The sequence below is a fragment of the Mustela lutreola genome, chromosome 11, assembly GCF_030435805.1.
Source record: "Mustela lutreola isolate mMusLut2 chromosome 11, mMusLut2.pri, whole genome shotgun sequence".
In the NCBI taxonomy this organism is placed as follows: Eukaryota; Metazoa; Chordata; class Mammalia; order Carnivora; family Mustelidae; genus Mustela; species Mustela lutreola.
Genome location: NC_081300.1, coordinates 90,163,210 through 90,186,428, shown reverse-complemented (window position 1 = coordinate 90,186,428; position 23,219 = coordinate 90,163,210). Strand labels below are relative to the sequence as shown.

Here is a 23,219-nt window from a genome sequence, read left to right as displayed (position 1 = left end):
AATGTTCATAATCCCACCCCCTTCTCCCAAACCCCCTCCCCCCAGCAACTCTCAGTTTGTTTTGTGAGATCAAGAGTCACTTACGGTTTGTCTCCCTCCCAATCCCATCTTGTTTCATTTATTCTTCTCCTATCCACTTAAGCCCCCATGTTGCATCTCCACTTCCTCATATCAGGGAGATCCTATGATAGTTGTCTTTCTCTGCTTGACTTATTTCGCTAAGCATGATACGCTCTAGTTCCATCCATGTTGTCGCCAAATACTGATCTTTTGTTCTGAAGGCAATTCTCTACATTTTATTCCTTAGTACAACTTCACCTAAGACCATGTTGTAAATGTGATACGCTCTAAGCTTTCAGCAAAATACTAACAAGCTTTCATTGTGAATAGTAGCTTTTCCTTTCTTCTTCAGAAGTTGACCCTTACACTTAGCTTTATAATGCCCATTTAAGATAATATCTCATTCTGCAAACCTTACCGGGCAAGGTGGCTCTCCACTTGGTGTGAGAGAGGTAGACAGCAGGACATTGCCATTTACTTACCTTGAAATGGTGCAGGTGAAGACTGAGCCATATGTATATGCTCCTCATTGATCAAATAAATTGGCTGGTGTTGGGCAATCTCCACACTTGTGCATACATTACTTTCCCCATGAAGAAAGAATGTGAATGCGCAGGACAAATGCTCACTAAAAAGGAAACAATGAGAAACTCAATTCTACATTTTTGGTAGGAAATGAGTGCTAGGCACAGGAACTACTTATGGGATACAGCTTTACTTTATCGATCACCCATCAAAGCTTGCTTCTGATGATATTAATAGCATAAAATTCAGTTGATTTGATCAAATAATATAACAGTACCTTGCTGACAAATTAAAGATACTAGTTATGCCACACTGTGAAATTAAGAAAGCTATTGTGCAGATTGCCTCGTTTCATTTGCATAAAGTCTCCTATGCTGACTATAAACTCTTAAGGACAGAAAAAGAATCATAACATTTTTCTACCTTCCCATGCACTTGTATATGAACTGGACTTTAATGGATTCGGGGGCAAAGATTAAACAGTTTTGCTTATGTTTGGTATGACATAACAGTAACAATCATATTTACAAGCTTACAACATTAAACATGGTTAAAATTGTTCATCTAAAAATGACAATTAAGGACACAGCTGTATGTAAGTCCCCAATATACAACTGCTAAGGTAATACAAGACTCTAAATGGGCTGGTAATATTATATTTAATTTTTACAATTTGCTTCTGATCACAAAATTTTATTAAAGCATTCCATTTCTCCATTTTCCACACAATTAGCTAAAAATTGATAAAAATGATGTGTCTTGGAGAAAAATAATTTCAAAATTACTACAGAAGCACATTCTTTCAAAGTTGTTAATTTTGGCCCTAAGCCAGTGATAATATCTCCATTTCTCAAGACAGCTTATAAGAACACTTGCCTGATGAACCAAAGTCACTGTAGGCCAGGCAACTATCATTTAAAAAATCATCTCCAAGATAAGCTTCTTCTCAAAATTTCTCTAAAATATTATAAACTGGATTCTGAGTACTACCCAAAACATTAAATTTTGCTTAGATATAAAATTCTAATGCTTTAAAGAAAAAGTGAACTAAAAGTGATAAAACTTCTACTCTATCACACATGGAATCATCTATATTCTTCTCTGACAAGTATGTTGAGATAATCTGAGAAAATGGGTATTTTACCAGAATGTGAAGTTTCAACAATAAGAAACACCTATCTTGATATTTAGCACAACAGAGTAAACACGATAATAACTCAAATTTTTTAAGAATTTTGAAAAATTTTAACATCCCTTCCCTTGACACCATACTTTTAAGTTTTAAGTTCATAAGGAGGAAATGATACCTACAATTTAAATGTATACAGGTATAAATGTAAACTGTAAAATGAAAAAATGCATGGTCCTTTATTTTTGAAAATGATATTAGAAACGTATCAGCCTCAACACACATTATGCCTGGCACATAAGAGAACCAAAATATAGGTTCACTTATTACATATGGGTTAATTTTCCATCTATGAACTTCAGTGAGGGGTCTGAGCTGACGTATCCCCATCATGCCTACTGTCCCGTGTAGTCAATAGCATGTTTATAAGAAAACTGGTCAGAGTTACAGATATTGAGCGTAGCACCGAGTATGTTCTCTATTTCACTGATTTCCAACTGTGCATGAGAAGAAATGCAACCAATGTTTATCTATCAATTAGTAAATGCTAGGAAGGTGCAAGGAGCCTAAAGTGACAACAAATAAAACATCATCCTTGTCCTCAAGGAGCATATGTATAAGCGAACAAAAGACTGATATGAATGTACATCAGACACTCATACAGAAAGAGAAGTAAAAACAAAATACCAAAGGAAGGTTAAGATGTAGTGACTTTTCCAAACTGGAAGATCCAAGTGCTTCAAGAAAACAGAACAAATGAAAATGGGATTTCAGTAGTAGAGACAAAAGAAAAAGTGAGAGAGAGAGCATGAGGCAAGGGTGGATGTTGTTAAGAACAGCATGTAGTCTGTAAACTCCAGTGGGGGAAAGATCTGACATGATGGGAAAAGAGTTTCAAAAAGAAGTCAGAGGTCACACCTTCAGACAAGTGCTAAGTTACTTCACCTTTGTGATCATAGTTTTTTCCTATGTAAAAGCAACTGTGAGCACAAACTGCTGGGAACTTCATACGTTCCGATTCAGGAGGTCAAGCATGGGCTCCAAGAATCTGCATTTGTTACAAGTTCCCACGTGATGCTGCTGTTACTCCAAGCCCAAGGACCATACTTTGGGAACCACTAAACTTGATTGTATTTATATCCCTTTCCAGCTATACAGTTCTGTTTTTTCTAAGATTATGTGACACAGGAGGGCAGAGATGATAACAGTGACATTAGAAAATAGAATTTCCCTTTGACCTAGCAACACCACTCCTTTCGATTTTATTCCATAGATAAAACTTTTGTACAGTTATTGACTACAGCATTATTTGTAATAGTTAAATACTGAAAATAGCCAAAATGTTCTTCAGTAAAGAACTGGTTAACTAAACTATGATCTATCATTCATCCCTAAAAAGTAATACTGTGCAAACACTTAAAAGAAAATTATCACACTGACATGTGGGAACCTCCAACATAAAATCATAAATATGAGGGAAAATACTAAGGTACAAAAACAATGTAATACACTCCCACTTGCATAAAATGGGAAGAAGGGGAAACATATGCATACACAATTTGCTTACACTGGCACAAAATTTCTTTGGAAGGATACACTTTAAAAACCTAATAATCCTATTTGCCTTTGGGGAATGACACGGCATGACTGGGGGAGAAAGAGAATTCACAATTCATATCCTTTTATGCTTTTGAATGTGAGGCCATATGTCACACAGAGAGTAATGGAGGCAAGATCTGAAGGAAGCCCCTGCCTCCAATCCTTGTGCAGTGTGCTTGTTGGCCCAACTACAGGCATGCACTAGAAGAATCCATGGTGTTTCATCTTGTCATATTTGGCTCTCAGTTGAAGCCTGCTGAGATCATCTTTGATTCTGATTCTGTTATCCAATGTACTGGCTATTTGATCAGCAAGCCTTCAATATCTTTACCCATGTCATCGTAAAAATGGTGAAAAAGACTACACTGAGAATAGAATTCTATGTCGTCTTATCAGATAGCTCCCAAATTACAAATTCACTAGGGTGCTGCCACCCATTCACTACTTCTTGTCCACAAAGGAAAATCTAACAGATTATGTCAAATCCCTTGATAAAATGCAGATACATAACAACTGTCATATTTCTCTGATCTAGACACCTGCCTTAAAGTAAAATTCAGATGATACAAAAGCCAACCCTCCTGATTTTACAGATAAGGAAATAGGGCTAAAAAGAAGTCTGGCTTGCAAATGCCATTCTTAGAGGCACAACTGGAATTTTTTTTTTTTTTAAGATTTTATTTATTTATTCGACAGACAGAGATCACAAGTAGGCAGAGAGGCAGGCAGAGAGAGAGAGAGAGAGAGAGAGGGAAGCAGGCTTCCTGCGGAGCAGGGAGCCCGATGCGGGGCTCGATCCCAGGACCCTGAGATCATGACCCAAGCCGAAGGCAGCAGCCCAAACCACTGAGCCACCCAGGCGCCCCGGCACAACTGGAATTTGACTTGAAATACAATGTTCTTTGCTCTGGTGAGGTTATCTGTAAGTGGTGATACTAACTTATATCCCTACCAACCCTTATACAGTTAAAAGATGATCAGATAATGTGAATGAACACTGAAAATAAGGGACTCTACAAAACAATTGCAGATACATTATGTTAGTGTTATCATTAAGAGTTAGGAGATACAACTTATTACAAGCTCCATACCTGTACTTGTTTCTTCCCACCCATCACCTACTTTTACCTAAACCATTACTCACTCAATTTCATCTTTTCATACACTCTCATCATGTGAAAATTGAAAAGGGCTTTAGAGATGACCAAGCTCAAGACCTTTCTAATTCAGGGAGAAGACTGTGCCCAAAGTCACACTTGTTTAGAGCACAGCAAGAGGAGTTCATTCCCCCCCTTCTTAACATGGTGCTCATAGTACATTCATGACATTCTGTCTTCAATCAATGCTACACTCACCCCCGTAAAATATATTCACTAATCAGTGTGATCACACACTATGCAACTTATACCCATCCCTGCATCATTTACACTAACCCTCTAATGCTGTGGATCACAAGGTACTAACAAATGAACACAGAACCAGCAACACTGCAAACTTCACTCAGTCCAACTAAACTTGGAGCCTTAGGTCATTCTCTTAAGGCACACCTTTTGACAAGTATTCTATCGACTTCTCAACTCCATTTATTCTCTACTCTTTATTCAGTAAAATCAGGTCTGATTCAGGCAATTCTTTATTTAACCTCTTTTATACCTTATTCCTTATTTAACCTCTTTTATACCTTAAATGCATCTGCAGCCACACTTCTCTCACCCCCCACCCTCGAGTCCTGGAGGACTACATATTTCCTTTTCTACGTAAAGGCACCTCCATACTCAAATTCTTTCCCATTCATGAACCGTCTTTATTTGTCCCTCTTTACTCTAAGCTCCTCAGCCATTAGAGACCATTTCTCGGCTGTTACTCTTTTAGGGGTACTGGCTTATCTTACTACTCCTGTTCACTAGTATCAAATAATCAACATGTAAGTAAAATGCTTAGTATAACAGTTTTTATAGTCATACCAATAAACATCTATGAATAAATAACTTTGGTGCTATAAAAGAAATCAGGTACTAGGAAAACAAGGGGGATACTATTTGGAATGGGTCAGAGAAGAACTTCTCTTAAGAAAAGGGGGAGCACTTAAACTGAGGTTTGCTTTTTAAAACAGAGGGCCATGGTAAAGACCATTCCAAGAAGAGAGAATTACATGTGCAAAGGAACAGAGTTAGAGAGTGTTTGACATTTTAAAGGAAACTTGATAAAGAGGCATTGTGGCTGCATCATTAGAAAAATGAAAAAGACTAATGTAAGATGAACTTGGAAAGATAGGTCTATTTGTGCATTCTCTGCCTATCAAAGAGACAAAGATACATCAAAGTAGCTAAAACAACTAAATCCACCTATGTATGCTTACAAAAAGCGTACAAAAATAAAACCACCCCAAAAAATTGAAAATGAAGAAAATGACATGCTAGGTGAATCCAAATTAAAATAAAGCTGGTATAGAAATAACAATAAACAAAACAATAAAATACTTTTAAAACTTTGGTTCATCATTACATTATAATAAACAGAGGAATTCAACAAGAAACTTAAACAACTTTGAATGTGTATGTACACACCCACAGGGCATGCCATAGATTTTAAAAATGTGAAAAGAAAAAAACTGGTAGAATAACAAGGAGAAACTGACAAATCTCCAATCAACAGATTTCAACATATTCTTCTCAGTACTTAATAAAATAAGCAAATTATTAAGAAAGCAAAATTAACAAAGACACAGCAATGACAAAAATATATAAAATTGAATACTTGATTTATATATTTATATGCTGGCTTTCCAGAAATAATCTATTCTCTTTCAAGAACACATGCAAGAAGTACAAAAATGGACTAGGTACTAAGACACATAAGTCCTAAATTTCAAAGATCTGGTATCACACAGACCATATACTTTCTATAATGACAGTGCAATTTAGTTAGAAATCAACAGTTCAAAAGAAGAAAAGGTTAAAATAAAATCCCTTTGTCTGGAAACTTAAACATTCACTCTCTAAATAAATCACAGGTTACAATGGAAATCACAAAATATTTAAAACTGAATGACAATGAAAATAATACATGTCAAAATCTGCAAGAAACAGTGCTTACAAAGTAATTTATATCCTTATATGCCTATAAAAAAATCTTAAAATGGGACACCTGGGTGGCTTAGTGGGTTAAGCCTCTGCCTTCCGCTCAGGTCATGATCCCAGGGTCCTGCTCAGCAGGGAGCATGCTTCCCCCTTTCTCTCTGCCTGCCTCTCTGCCTACTTGTGATCTCTGTCTGTCAAATAAATAAATAAAATCTTTAAAAAAAAATCTTAAAATGAAGTAAACATTCAAATCAAGAAGTTGGGAGCAGAGGGAGGCAAAAAAGAACTTGATGAAAACAAAGATGAAAATAATGACAAAAACACATTAATAAAACAGGGAGAAGCAGAAGTAGTAGTAGTAGTAGTAGTAGTAGTAGTAGTAGTAGTAGTAGTAGTAAAGTATAGAAAGGATTAACAAAATCCAAACTTGTTCTTTGAGCAAACTAAAGTAAGGACAAACCACAAGGGTGACTGAATTGGGGAAGGCAAGTAGGTAACATGCCTGTTTAAGGGGGGAGGGACACAAAGGAACCCAAAAGAGGACGTAACCACAGATAAAGTAGGACTCCTTTAATGATAAAAAATACTTTAGTAACTTTGGCCAATAAATCTCAAACACATGAAATGGATAATTTTCTATAAAAATAGAAGATTTAGAAAATATTTTGAAAAGAATAACTAAGAAATACGCCCACCCAATTCAACATCAGCTTAGAAGGTTTTATAAAACTTTCAAGGAACAATCAGTCTCTCTATTCAAACTGTTTCAACAAATGATAAATGGGAGAAATCCTTCCAAATCTTTCCTTTAGGCCTGTACAGCTTTGACAGTAAAATCGGATATTATTAGTTAGAAAAAAAGAAAGTCACATCTAACAGTTTCACTCATGAACACAGACACAAAACTACTAAATTAAATAATAATAAATTGAATTAAGAAGTGATCCAGAGATCTACAATACAACCAAGTGGGGTTTATGCTGAAATAAAATAATGGATTAACATCAGCAAGTCTATTAATATAACACAGTACATTAACAGATGAAGGAGAAAAACCAAAGAATCCATCTCAACACACAGAGAAAAAAAAAGGGTATATTAAAATTTTAAAAATCCAAGAATCGTTTAAAAAATAAACTCTTAGCAAATGGGAAGTTGAAAGGAATTATCTAACTTAAACAGATAAGGCAATTACCTTGCTTAATGTTAAAACTTTAGAAGGATACTCTACTAAAAAACCCAAGACAAGGATATCTCCTCTTATACACAACACTGTCCTGGGTGTCCAAGTCAGCCTAACAGAGAAAGAAGTAAAAAATCAAGAAAGAAGAGGTAACATTACCTTTATTTGCAGATGACATAATTCTCTCAGATTTTTTTCAGTGTAGACAACAGACAAACTAATAGAAGTAACAACAAAGTTCTTAAGGTTGATAGACACAAGATCAGCAATAGCTGTGTTCCCACATGCCATGCACAAAATATAATGGGAAAAAAATACCCCCTTAGTAATAGCAATGAAAACAAAAAAGAAAATAAATTAATTAATTTATTAATAAATTAATAAATTAATAAAAGATATGGTAGGCTTCTATGGAGAAATTTACAGAAAATTTGATTTGAAGAATATAGAAGATATAAACTCTTAAAAGATAGACCATATTCCTGAATATGATTATCAGTATCACAAAGATTACAATCCTCCCCCATACTGATCTATAAATTCAATGCAATTCCAACCAATATTCCAGTAAGTTTTCAGACAAGCTGATTCTAAAATTTATACAGAAGAATAAAGGGTCAAGAATAGCCAATGCAATTTTGAAATCAAAGCAACAGACTTAACTTACCAGTATCAACATTTATTACTAAACCACAGTAATAAGAGCAGGATAATAATAACTCAAGAACAAAGACCAATGAAATTCAACAGGGAACACAGAACCCAGGCCTCCAATGGCTTCCTGTGTCACAAAATGTAAAGCCAAAAATGCAATAAATTTCAACAGCCAGCCTCAGTTACCGTTCTGACCAAATTGCCAATTGCTCTCTTTCATTCTCTTTCTCTCCATTGCAGCCCAGTAAGACTTCTTGCTGTCTCTCACACAAATCCCAATTCCTCCTCTGGCCCACCGAACACTGCTGCTCCCCCTGCCTGGAGCTCTCTTCCTCTCCTCTCTCCAGCTCTGCGGAGGGCTCTCTCCCTTGCTTCCTACAAGTTTTGGTTAAATACCAACCCCCCAGCAAGGCTGATCCTTACCATAGAATTTAAAGGTACGACTCGCCAGGATTCTCTTCCTCTGTTTCCGTACAGCACTCAACCACTTTCTAGTATGATCTCTGGTACACCGATCACAGGGCTCAGAGATGCCATGGAGGTAAAAACATTCTTATAAACTGTAAGGCTCCCTCTACATTATATTCTGTCTATAGACATCAGGAAGGAAATGAGATATAGGGGGAGACAGGGATGGAAGGAGAAAGGAAGAGAGGAAAAAAGTAAAAGTGATGAAAAGGAAGAGGCAGAAAGGAGAAAAAATGAGAAGAGAAGGAGAAAGGAGAGAGGAAAAAGAGGAGAAGGTCATGCATGGGCTAGGAGGAGGAGGAGTTTTTGGAGACTAGATGGCAGTGTGTGTGTTTATTATGTAACTTCATCTCTGAGGTTTGAGGGTTTTGTTTGTTTGTTTTTTGTTTTTGTTTTAATCACGTTCAAGGGGCGCCTGCATGGCTCAGATGGTTAAGCATCTGCCTTCAGCTCAGGTCATGATCTCTGGGTTCTGGGATTGAGCCGCACATCAGGTTCCAATGGGGAGTCTGCTTCTCCCTGTTCCTCTGCCTCTCCCCCTACTCATGCTCTCTCTGTCTCAAATAAATAAATAAAATCTTAAAAAATAAAATACAATAAAATGAGAATCACACTCAAGATTATAATTACACTATTGGAAAATATTCATATTATGGACTTCATAGGGGTTTGCTCTATAGCTTTAGCATTTACCACTAGTTTTGTTTTAAAAATCAACAGGTGAGAATTTTGAATAAAAGTAAAATAAATGCTAAATTATTTTATGATTAATAAACAGGGTTTATATCTGTGCAAAGTTATTCACAAGAATGTCATTTTAAGAGCCCTAGATAAACACTATTGATGATACAAAGAACACTACAGCAACTTACTATTTTCAAAATATGAAATTAATTCTTACTTCAAACCTCTAACATGATTTATACAAGCTCATCCAAGCTCAAAATCCTTTTAAGCTTCCTTTCTCCCTCCTTCCTTCTCTCTCCTCTGTTCCTCTTCTTTCTTTCTCCATTCCTGCCTTCCTAACCTCTCAATCCCTCTCCCTGCTTCCAATTCTCTTTCTCTCCCTCTCCTTTCTCCCCTTCCCCCTCATTCTCCCTTAGTGCTTTACCGTATTTCAGCTATGCTACAAGCAGATCTCCAAATATTTCACCAGATGTTTGTAACTCTTTATTCTAAGCTTCAAAGGCCTATTTCCTTCAGAATTAAAGAGAGAAGCCATCAAAATATCTTGTTTCAAAATAACCCCTGGGTAAAGATGCCAGTGTCAGTCTGTAAGTGCAGGATTCCTGGTGCTTCCCTAGACATCAGAAAGTTAGGCAACATATTTATATTTCCCTAACCCAGGAATCATGAGACTATATATCCATGGAGAGATTATATATATGAAATAAGATTTATAGATATATAGATATAATGTTGGAAAAATCTCTTCTACTCTTGAATAGCTCAACATAACATACAGAGATTCCCTCCTGGCAATTAGCACAAGGAGAGCATGAAAAAGAAAATGTTCAGTGTTAGTCCTGGTATATGCTCACTTCATGAGCCACCCCCCCTTAGCCTCAACCAACCAGTCTGCTTCAGGACTAGACACTTTTTACCGCGTATGTCATGCTGCTTCAGATGTTGATGCTTTTGTTCATGCTTTTGTTCTTTTGTCTAGAATAAACTTCCCCTATCATTCCTCTAACTTCTACTCATCTTTTCCAAGAACTCATCTCTAAATTCCTAGAAAAGGCTAAATGCCCCCATATACCCCTCTGTGTATATCTCAAAGAACTTTCATATTCATACATTTTACATCCAATCCATCTGACTCAATTTTGTGAGGGCAGAAATCACATTTTATCTATCCTTCTGGACTTAGCATGGAATGTGGCATGGGCAGATGCCATATTAATGCTTCACTGAGTTTGTGATACTTTACTGTCTTTCCTCTAAAATTTTTTGGCATTTTACTAGGAGACTCAAGAAATAAGCCTGAGACTCTCAGTCATGAGACAGGGAAGACACGAGTGTAAAGCTATGATACTCCATCCTGCAATGCACTAGGTGATACTACCCATAGGCTTGAGGATTTCTGATGATCTTTCTAATCAGTCTTCTGGGGAGAGCCTGCTCTAGGCATACTGCTGACAGCTGAGGAGTATAATATAGTGCGACCCTCTTTGGGACCAAGGCAGTTTATATTCTCTGGACTAGAAAAGAGACTAGCACAAAATAAATAAGGACTAGACATATAGGTCAACAGGATATTCTCTTCAGTAAATGCGATTGAAGAACTGTGTTCTTTGACTATATTATCCATCCTAAGCAGTACAGCCAAATCAATCCTCCTAAAACACATTTGTAATAAAAATCAATACTACTCAATCCCATGTCATAGTCCCCCACTGCCCAGAGGAAAAAGTCTAAACCCCTCTGCCATCTTTCCAGACTTTCCTCATTCTGTTGCAACCCACTTTTTCCTTTTAAGTTGTATTTAAAACCATTTCTATGTACAAACTCTCAATGACAGTCAGTTTGGAATGGTTAATGCTTTGTGAATATCCCACGTACATTCCTATAACCCACATCATTTCCCACACCTCCATTCTCCTTAAATCCCATCTTTCATAGTCCAACATCACTTCTACTTTCTCTATAGAGCTTTCTCATATTAGCTCTTTCCATAGAGACCTCCTTCTTCCCTGCTACTGAGAGCACTTACCTCACTTGGTACCCATGCTATCAGAAGAACTCATTTAATCAACATTTACTAAATACATCTATCCACCTTGAGAGTGTCTTGTATAAGATACTCGGCTAGATTTAAGAATATGGAAATAAACAAGACCAGAACAGCCCTTAGGCATAGTATTACTTTCCTGAGTAACGTACCTAAAAACTTAAGAAGGAACAAAAATACTAACATAAAACTACTATACTGGCCTGCATTGCAAGATCCTAAAGACATTAAAAGGTATAGCAATATCAAGATGGAGAAGTTCTGGTAGGATACCTCAGTCAAAATTGTATACTTTAATATTAAATCTTTAAAAAAAAAAAAAAAAACCTCAACATATAATTATAATATCTCATAGGGCTTTCTATCCTATGCAATCTTTTTTTAAAAGATTTATTTATTGGGGCACCTGGGTGGTTCAGTTGTTAAGCGTCTGCCTTCTGCTCAAGTCATGATGCCAGGGTCCTGGGATGGAGCCCCACATAAGGCTCCCTGCTCAGCAGGAAGCCTGTTTCTCCATCTCCCACTCCCTCTACTTGTGTTCCTTCTCTTACTGTGTCTCTGTCAGATAAATAAAATAAAATCTTAAAAAAAAAAAAAAAAAGATTTATTTATTTGAGAGAGAGCACCAGTGGTTGGGGAAGGGAGAAGCAGGCTCCCCAGTGAGCAGAGAGCCTAATGCAGGGCTCAAACCCAGGATCCCGAAGGCAGACATTTAACTGACTGAGGCACCAAGGCGCCCCTGTACCCTACGCAATCTTAAAGAATTATCAGTTTATAAAAGAATGACATGAACCTGTGGGAATGAGGGGGGGTCTAGGGAGAAAAAGTATTCCTCCTATTTATAAAATATCACATATTCCATCTTATTGTTATAATTGGGTAAAATTCTCTATTCTCAGAGATTCAAGAAGTAAAACTGAAACTGCATTCCAGTAAGAAAAGCAACATGGTTGCACTCTATCTTTCCAATACCATCTCTTGCTACATTAGTTTGTATGTCCAAGGCTTCCATCACTCCAGTGGTTTCCTTCAGAGGACCTGTCATGTTACTTATTTTGATGGTCCCCTCCCGCCCTAATGAGAGCTCCTTAAGCCCTTGGTGTCCCAGCCACCTAGCACAGCTCATAACACACAATACTTACAGTCACTGAATGAATGCAGCTTCAGTCATAACCAAAGATTAAATTACTTTTTTTTTTTTTTTCAGAAAGTTCTACCTTGAGAGAACAAGAACACTGATACATACAGTGAATATATTTAAAGTGGAAAGAAGTTTAATTATTAATAGAAGGCAACAGTATGTAATTTCCAGGGATACGGGAAAAGGCAACTTTTAAAACTGTTTACTCAGGAAACACAAGGGACTGGTGGGGGTTGTACCACTGTAGTTGGGAAAGGACCTGCATAAATGCAAAAAAAAAAAAAAAAAAAAAAAGAAGGACTAGTATTCCAGATCATTTTATTCTCCTACAATATTCTAAATCTTTAAAAAAAAAAAAAAAAAAAGAATTTTTTTACTTCTTACAACACTGAGTTTTCGGAAAGCAAGTATTACATGTGCTTTCAAAATGCATTATGAATATTAATAAACTCCTATTCTTTTCATGGTGTAAAAGTGTTTTGATAACAGATTCACAATGCAGAACACATTTAGATAATTTTATCTAAATGCTTTCTGTGTTATGAACTTATCTTAAAATTTTCCAAGCTGTCATTAACCAAATCTCTTGCCAGAAGTAATTTGCCTCACTCTACAGATCCTCATTTGGGAATATTTTGCTAATGCTATTTTATCATTTCCTTTCCTTAAAAAATATACTGTTTACTTTGGCAGCTTTCACAAAGACTATGTAGAAACCCTTTGCTCACTAGCATAGTGGCATATGACCTTTCTCTTATGGGACAAGTCTTAACTTCTCTCTTTTAAAAAAGAGGAAAGCATTATAATATTCAAATAACAAGACAATTAAATTATTTCATAACACTCTGAGATGCTTTCACTGTTTCATATATCTTCCCTATAAATTATAAGTTAAGCCTGATACAAAAGCAATGAAAATGTCCAGGAAAGTTAATGACACATAATTTTTTTTTTTTTTTAAATGAGAGCAAGCACTTGCATTGTAACTGTCAAATTACCATTATACTTTTATGAAATCACCCTTCTAAGAAAAAGAATTACCAAGTAAATTATTATAATACAAAACTGCCTCACTGAACAATTTTCTCTATGACTTCTCCTTTCTACCCTTCCATCCTCAAAGCTAAGTTGTTCACTGGCAGTAAATTTGGCACTGGTGCAGTGCACTATTTCTTGACAATCACAAGGGAACCATTCCTGGCACTGCAGTGGTAACAAACCAGCAGCACATCTTACATTAATGCAAAACAGTGTCCTAGTGCCCTAGTGTTTCTCCCTGGGTGCCTCACTTACTAGACAGTGCAGAGGCCATGACTCCCTATACATCTTTGATCCAATGGCTGGAAAGCTTGAGGACTTCCATCCTAATGATACAAACTGTGTAAGGTAATTTTCAAAATGCCAAAATAGACATACGAGCGGCTCTAGTCAGTGATATGTGCTTGAAAATCAGAAGCCAGCATATACAAAATTTGAGAAGGCTTATGAAAGTCATCTTACTAAAATCTCTCTTGAGGTTACTAAACTAGGCCAGATTATCTAGTTACAGTCTCTGGACAGCCCTTTGAAAATTCAATGGGAACATGCCAGGGAGAGAATACAGATTAAAGTGACATTTATATTAGGTAACTCATAACCACCACAGTACTTTTATTGCTTGCCACGTTAAGACATGCTTGCTTGCTTTTTTCTTAAGTATTTAAAAAAACCTTTTACTCATTTTTTGGTTGCTTTAAGAGATAGTAACAAAGTTTATGTGGCGAGGGAGTAGAGCAATGAGGGGGTTAATGGAAAGCCACAGAAATTTTTCTACCATTTTTTTTCATTAAATACCGTGAAGACACTATATATTGCTAAGACCAATAAAGGATCAACTGATACTAACATAGCTAAGGGCTTTTCTTTTTTTTTTTTAAGATTTTAGTTTTAAGTAATCTCTACACTCAACATGGGGCTTGAACTCACAACCCTGAGATCAAGAGTCACATGCTCTGCCAAACTGAGCCAGCCAGGCGCCCTGCTAAAACTTTCTATATCCTTTTGCCTGTCTGCCTGAGGGCATACACTAGCCCTTCTCTATTGTTTCTTATTGCTAAAATAAAATCCCCCCAAACAACAAAATTCACTTGTATAGTACATCTTAAAATCACCAAGTTTTCTTCTGTTTACACAAATATCTAACGACGGTTGACAGATTCTGCCACCTGAGGAGGAGCCAAAGCAGTAGTGATGGCGGAATGCCCGTCACAGCTTAAAAGAAACACAGGGACAGACATCTGACATCTACCTACATTCCCACACCCAGCTCAGAGTGTGAGAAATGACCTGACAAAAGAAGTGTGAAGCAGACGGAAATTCCAGTATGTTGCCACTCATCAGGTGAACAATACCAAGTAGGATTTCACCTACATGGTCCAACAAGCAACACCACCCCCCCAATCTGTTAACAAATAATGGTGCTAGATATGTAGTCTTCTTTGCTTTCAGAGTATTATTTCTCCATACTCCACTAATGTACTTTACTTTCCATCATACCTGAGTATCAATCCTTATTAGTTTTTCTGGTTTCAGTATATTAATTAATATGTAAACTACCTTAAATACTTCTAGAACATGATGAGGCAGGAAAAAGAAGAATCCATACTGAGAAACCATACCTTTTTCTCTCATACCCCAAGTCTATGTATGTAAGGAACTAACAGTGCTATATTATAATATGCATTTAATGAGCACTGATATACAAACTGAATAGTAGAACATTATAAAATTACCCTCTGTCCCTACTCACAGTAATGGTCACAGTTATATTTTTAAAAGGCAATGGCTACAATAAACAAAATGGAAGGGGGAATCTACTTTTTTATACTGTACTATTTCAGATCTAGCAGCTGATATTCAGCTCAGTGTGGCTTGGCAAATTCTTTAAAGGCTTTCCAACATTTGGCATTAGCCTACCAGAGAGCAGGGCCTTTTATATTCAGCACTATTGCAAAATGTCTCACTCACCAGTACTCCAAGGAGGTCACAGTTTTCCCAGCAAAGGCAAAATAAAATTGGAACTGACACTTATTTGGTAGAATGCTGTTATCAGCGAGTATTTATCTTGCATACTCTCCCCATACCACAGGCCTATTCCAGAAAGCTACGTTTTTTTTTTTCTTTAATCAAAACACAGTGCAGCCTTTAATCATCAGCACTGCTTGTGATCCCAACCGTCTTATCCCTAACATAAGAAAAATAAATCTGACAGCTAAAACCAACAGAAAAATATATGTAAGATGATTCTATACTTTTCTTGGAGTCTATTTAAAATCATGAAGTCAAAGACAGCTACATGTTTTGCAATATGTTCATAAATTCTGAACAAAATTAACTTTGATTCTTAACAATTAAAAACAATTTCTCCTAATGAGGTAAAACTCATGTGAGAAGATATTTAAAAAAAAAAAAAAAAAAAAGAGGAGATAGATATAGGAACTCAGAGTTATCAGGGGCTGTAAACCTAAAAGATAGTATTTATTCAATGTAAGAATGGCATTAAAGGGACAAGAAATACAGGAAACATCACCTGAAGATGGAACACCTAAAAGTTGGTGCACAGCCCAGAGATACCCAATAAACACCCACTCTTCAAACTATTCTAATGTGCATAGTAGTTATGCATTTAATGACAATCACATACAATCAGCATCTGGTCAATGCCAAAAAAATATGTTAAGAATTATTAATGTTAATCTTTTTTTTTTTTAAGAGCACCAATTTGCAAAAGGTTTAGAGATAAGAAGACTCTGTCAGAGAATCTCCTTTCATTATCAAGAATCAGTCGTAGTTGAGGCAACTTTTCACATGCTACCATGTTTTCAGTAAGCAGTATGTGAACCATATCTTTTCATGATACTTCTCCTAACAACAGGTAAAGAGATTTTAAAAAATTGTTGTGGTGCTTTTTTCCTAATCTTTTATTGGTTTATTTTAGTGATAAAAGCTATACCAACACACACACATATTCTCTACCACTTTCATTTGGAGTTTAATAGATTAAACTGAATCTAACTAACCCATTCACATTTTCTCCTTTCAAAACTATTTCTTAAGAAGTACAACTAAGTTTAGTAAAAAAATTCACTGAAAACAAATAATGAAGTTATAAAATATTATCTGAATCAAATTATCATCTGAATAAATACATTTTTCCTAATTAGTAATCACACCTTCAAATCTGATTAATATCACAATTTGAAGCAATCACACAATCTTATGTTAAATTCAGAGATTTCCACTTAAAATAATTTCCCCTCTCATAATACTAACAAAAGTGGGGGGGGGGGGGGGGAGGAATATGCTAGTCACTGGTTTTCACTTAATCTGGCCAGGGTCATTTACTCAAGTACAAGAAACTCCTTCAGATGTACTTTTTCTCCAAATGACTCTGACCGAATCTTATTTACTAATTTTAAACATGTATCAAGACTAGAAACTACCCAAACACCTGTCAATAGTAGGATGGATAAATAAATCAAGCTATATTTACACAACAGAATCCTATATGGCAATCAGAATCGGTGACATACAACTACACACAGCAACCTCAATGACTATCACAAACAGTGCTGAACAAGAGAAGACAAGCCAAAAAGTACATATTGTATGATTCTACTTACATAAAATATAAAAACTAATGAAACTAAGCTGGTAGAATAGTGCTTATGCTTGGGACTTGAAAGAAGAATGAAGGAGGTCTTAGAGTGCTGGTAACATTTTTTTTTTTTTTTTAAGATTTTATTTATTTGACAGAGAGACAGCAAGAGAGGGAACACAAACAGGGAGAGTGGGAGAAGGGGAAGCAGGCTTCCCGCCAAGCAGGGAGCCCAATGCAGGGGCCTGATCCCAGGATACTGGGATCAGGACCTGAGCCAGAGCCAAAAGCAGAGGCTTAATGATTCAGCTACCCAGGGGGCCAAGTGGTAACATTCTACTTCTTGACCTGAGTGCACATTACATAAATGTTCTCAATTTAGAAATACTTACTGACCTATAAACACTGTAACAAATGTATATCTTATACTGTATTTTATACATCAATATAGTTATACATATGCAATCAAAAAAATAAAGCAAGGGGGTGCCTGGGTGGCTCAGTCAGTTGAGCGCCTGCCTTCAGCTCAGCTCATGATCTCAAGACCCTGGGACTGAGTCCCACATTGGGCTCCAGGCTCAGTGGGAAGTCAGCTCCCTCTCCCTTTGCTTCTGCCCCCTGCCCTCCGGCTTGTGCTCTCTCTTGCTCACTCTCTCAAGAGATGAAATCTTAAAAAGAAGCAAAATGTTAACATTGTGGATTGTACAGAATTTTAGCTTAAATCTGAGTTGCAAAAGCACATTTATCTTATAATCTGTGATAAACAGCAAAATGGTTTCCTAAAAATGCTCCTGTGCTGATCCCCAGAACTGTGAATAGTTTATTTGCCACGTAGCAGGGAGGATTAAGGTTGCAGATGGATTACTGCTGCTAATCAACTGACCTTAAAACAAAGAGATTATTTTGGATTACCAAGGGCCCAATATAATTATAAGAGTCTTAAAATGAGCAAGAGAGGGGCAGAAAGGTAGTGTCATAGCTATAGTGTGTGAAAAAGACTCAAATAGCCACCGTGGCTTTGAAAATAGAAAAGGGCCACAAGCCAAGAGAAGCTGGAAAAGGAAAAGAAAAATATTCTCCCCCAAAGTGTCTAGAAAGGAGTGTGAGCCTGCCAACATCATGATTTTAGCCTGGTAAGGCCCATTTCAGACTTCTGATACCCAGAACTGAAAAGATAATAAATTTGTAAGATAATAAATCACCATCAACTTTGTGGTAATCTGTTTCGGCAGCAAGAATAAAACTAATACATTATCCTGATGTCTTTAGTTTTTTTAGAATATTACATAATTTATACAAAGTAAAGATTTTAATCAATACATATATTTTAAAAGAAAAAACATAATAGGAATACACATTATAACATTAATGGTAACCTGTTTATAAGTGCTAATATAAGGTGCCAATCTCCCCCATATTTTTAGAGGTTATCTCTACATCCTCCAATAATCGAAGCATATGTTCATTACGTCTTATATCCACTTACTCAATACATATTTTCCATTCCATCAACAGTAAAGTTAGTTCTCAAGTCTATTCATTCACGGAATCAAAACAATTATTTTAACAAAATCAATTTCTCAATTTTCCTGAAAAAAAATGTCTAATGAATTTTGAGTTTATCCTTTACCTCCTAAATTTAGTGAACAAAACATTAGTAAATGAATTTTTTAAAGGGAAAGAAAGAGATCATTCTGTCTGAATTCAATAATACTTAAAAGTAAAATAAAGAGGGGCCCCTAGGTGGCTCAGTGGGTTAAAACCTCTGCCTTCGGCTCAGGTCATAATCTCAGGGTCCTGGGATCGAGCCCCGCATTGGGCTCTCTGCTCTGCAGGGAGCCCGCTTCCTCCTCTCTCTTGTGCCTGCCTCTCTGCCTACTTGTGATCTCTGTCTGTCAAATAAATAAATAAAATCTTAAAAAAAAAAAAAAAAAAGGTAAAATAATGCAAAAATCAATTTGGGGACTTCAGCAAATAGCCGTATGACTTCTAACTTATCAGTTAGCCTCATGAAAATCAGGCCATTCCAATGTTAAGGAAGAGTCAAATCAAATGGTATTCTACAAAAAATGTACAGACTGGAATTTCTTATTTATTTATTTATTTGACAGATAGAAAGAGGGAGATCACAAGTAGGCAGAAAGGCAGGCAGAGAGAGAGGGGGAAGCAGGCTCAAGGAAGTGAACAATCAACGTGCTCCAGCTCTATGTTAGGCCAGTAGTGTTCAGTTAATTCTGGACACCACACTTAAAAAGCATGGTAAGCAAACTGGACCACACTCGAAAGAGAATGATTTACAAATAATTTACAACCTGGCCAATATGACAACAATTGAAGCAAGTAGAGATATTTAACCTAGAATTGAGACAATTTAGGAAGAGACATAAATAATCCTTCATGCACAACTACACTAAAGTACACCCTACCATGAAACCTGTTTTGGTCAGCATGGTGTTTTATAACTATTGCTGAGAGAGTATGTGCTACCCTCAATTGTGGCAAATATCAATTTTATACATTGATTAAAATGTGGCAACACGATGGTCAATACTTCATGGCATATCGGAGAACTCAGGCATACTGACCAGGAACCACTGATACAGGAACTACAAAAAAATACACTTCAATTCAGTGTAGACTTTCTACTTGGGTTGTTTAAAGACAATATGGGCTGGGGCACCTGGGTGGTTCAGTGGGTTAAGCCTCTGCCTTTGGCTCGGGTCATGGTCCCAGGGTCCTGTGATCGAGCCCCACATCGGGCTCTCTGCTCAGCAGGGAGCCGGTTTCCCCCCTCCCTCTGCCTGCCTCTCTGCCTACCTGTGATCTCTGTCTGTCAAATAAACAAATAAAATCTTAGGGAAAAAAAAGACAATATGGGCTGACAAGAAGGGTAATATATTTGCTATGTGTCAAGGTGTGGTGAAAGAAACTCAAGCATACTGAAAGGGGAAGGGGACAGGATGACCTTTAATAGTACCTTCACTCCTGAGATTGTAATGATTCCGTATCTCAATTTTCAGATAAGCTGTACCTATTTAAAAATATCCCACATGGACTGATTACTCAGAAGCAGATAGAATACTTAAAGGCAAAGCACACCAAATTATAAGGGAAAGATGTACTGAAAGAGGGTAAAGAGAAGTATCTTGAATACTCCATTCTGAAACTTGACATGTGTATTGACAGTAAAGTCAAAAATGCATGAATTCTTAACTCAGTCCTCCGAACCATACTGTTCTGCTCTCCCTTTATTACCAAGATTACTATTTGAAAGCAGAATTTATATGAAGACCTATTTAGAAAGGTAGCAATATAAGAGAGGTGAATAAACAGAAATTCATTCTCCCTGGAAAGGAAACATAAGGCTGATAGTCTTCAAGAGCAGCATCCTGTCAACCTGAAGTATAAGCCTTTGAGATGGAATGAAAGTTTAAAAAAAAAAAAAATCAATACTGTTTGAATAGAAATAGTAATAAAAATGAAGAAAGTTTCCTCGGGTTTGGTGCCATTACACTGTTCACCCTCAAGAACTGAAGCCTCAATGCAATTCTCCGAAGGGTAAAGGGCTGCATTCATCCACCATTAGCTGATGTTCACCTTGAACAATACACTCACACAACGTAAACTTTTAAATTTCTTATTCAGTTACACTTAACTTCTGTGCCCAGAGTCATCACTGGTAAGAGTTCCTAGAAATATTCTTTTTCTGGTCTCCTTTGTCAGCTGCTCTGGGAGAACAATCCTCTTAAAAATCAATGGATAGGTCTATCTCTCTACCCATTTAATCACTATAGGCTGAGTCCCCTCTGCATCATTTAAGCACACAATAGCATGTAGTACATAAAAACCACAATAAGCAATACAGAGAAAAGGATTAAAGCCATGAAAAATATATTAATTTATTCTATGCAACACACTTGTAATTCTTCCACTTTCAGTCAAGATCACAGTACAGTTTAATAGTCTGGTTCAGGGACCAATTAATCCTTTTATATTTAAATCAATCACTGACTCCTCTCCGAATAATTTAGCTTCTACATGCTGCCTCCCATTTGATGTCTTTAGGGAAAGAGCACAGTTAACACTATGTGGCACATTAATCATGTTTGGTAATAGAAAAAGAAATGCAGTATCAGAGAAATCTCATACAGAAAGTAGAACATGCTCTAAAACATGTTAGCATAACCATTATATACGCTGTCTTTTTCTTAATTAAAACAGGCAAGTTAAACCTGGAGCCAAGATTGCACCCTTCATCTAGCTTTTCATAGTTTGTGTGCATGCATGTATGTACTTTGATGATGTATAAAATATATATCCAGGAATAAAGCCATTCTATACAACCTCTTCCCCCCACCCCCACCCCCACTGTTGTCAGATTCCTCTCTCCCATCCCAACCAACAGCGGGATGATTTGATGATGCCCAAACAGTGGGAGAGGGGAAAATAACAGAACAGCATATATTTTACTCAAACTGGCATGTGTTTGGCACCTTGCCACAAAGCTGTGTCCTTTTCCTTGAATGACTCTGAAGCCTAATGAATAGGGTTAATTCAGCGACATAGTCAGGTGTTGTCTGAAGAGTCCCTCCACTGCACGTCAAGCAGATGTCCATGTTTTAAGAATATTTTCTCTAAACAAAGAGGTCAGGAAAGCATTGAGAGTTCACATGACTAAGAGTGACAACACTGTACTAAATAATTCTCCTTACTTTGACCCACAGCCTGACAAAAGGAGGAGGTCCTCCTTTTCTTTCCTGGATCTTAATCACCACAAGAATAAGTCAACTTTGAATTCTAGTAGCCACACCATGGATGTATGATTTAGCTTCAGAAACTTCAAAGCAAACATAAGCACTTTTCAAACAGTTATAAGTAAGTGTTTTTAGAAACCTTAACTGGTTAACTTTGTATGTAGATCCAGCACTGAAAAGGAGAATCTACTTGGCATAACTCGAATACACTGCTGACTCAGGAGCTCTGCCAGTTCAAACAATTCCAAAGGGAGGAAAGCACACAGCGAATGTTAACTCTGTGTTCACTTCACACCAACCGGACATATCAAATGGTAAAAGGTTAGGATCAGCTCTGTCACACTAATGGGAAGAAGAAAGAAAAAAGAGGCCATGCTTACAGGCAGTAATCCAAACTCATGGATGGTACAGCATCTAAAGACAGAAATTCAAAAGGGTGACTACATTCACTGTCATACTGAAGGAGTATTTCTCTGGGTGTGTGAACTATGACAACCTTTGAGAATCTGGTTGACAACTATGACCTACAAATAATCATTAGGTAGAAAAATATTGAGTGTTATTCCTCTGATCCCCAGAAGAGTCATATCAGAGAAACATTTAAAAAGAAGTCTTTTGTCTGTTTTTTATCTCAGAATAGAACACCACTTATGAAGATTAAACAAGCTAACCGAGCTCACCATCAAAAATCTTGTCCAGAGAATAAGAAGTCACACCAGCTAACAAGCTACTACCATCAGCAGGGTAGTTTGCCTTGTGTTGATTTTTTTTTTTTTTAAAGAAAAGTTTGTGTTGATTCATTCACTCTCTCCTATCTCATTTCCCCTTGTGAAGCAAGAACTGAAAGTGCCAACACAGAGACACAGAGCTGGTCGACCCTACAGATCACTACAAAACTACAAAACACACAAATAAATCCCAGCAGTTAAATGAAGGGGGGGGGGGGAGACACTTCCTGTATGTATTTGGATAAAATGCACTGATATTTCAGTGACTGTACCTCTCAGATGGTGAATACCAAGAGGGAAAATGCTGCTACATGCTCTTTCTGGATTCAGTTTACAATCTGTTCAAAACAAGATCATAAAAAGCCTGCCACAGTCCTTTTGAACACTTAGTGTAATCTTTCCTTTGCTTCTCGTGTCTGCTTTTAATCTAGCTGTCCCAGTTCTGGGCTCAGGCAACCCTGACTGCCCCTGGCTGAGACAACAAATGAAAGCCTCACACATCCCCAAAGTGCTCCGCTCTCAGGCTCACTG

The 23,219-nt window shown here is 36.9% G+C and overlaps 1 protein-coding gene across 2 annotated transcripts in view; it reads right to left on the bottom strand.

Moving 5' to 3' along the window:
• Window positions 1-23,219, bottom strand: part of MED13L (mediator complex subunit 13L) — a 294,362-nt gene that overhangs the window by 64,323 nt on the left and 206,820 nt on the right. For both annotated transcript variants that reach the window (XM_059139468.1, XM_059139469.1), the window contains exon 5: window positions 543-688. In XM_059139468.1, the coding sequence (XP_058995451.1) occupies window positions 543-688 (146 nt within the window). The remainder of the gene's footprint in view (window positions 1-542; window positions 689-23,219) is intronic.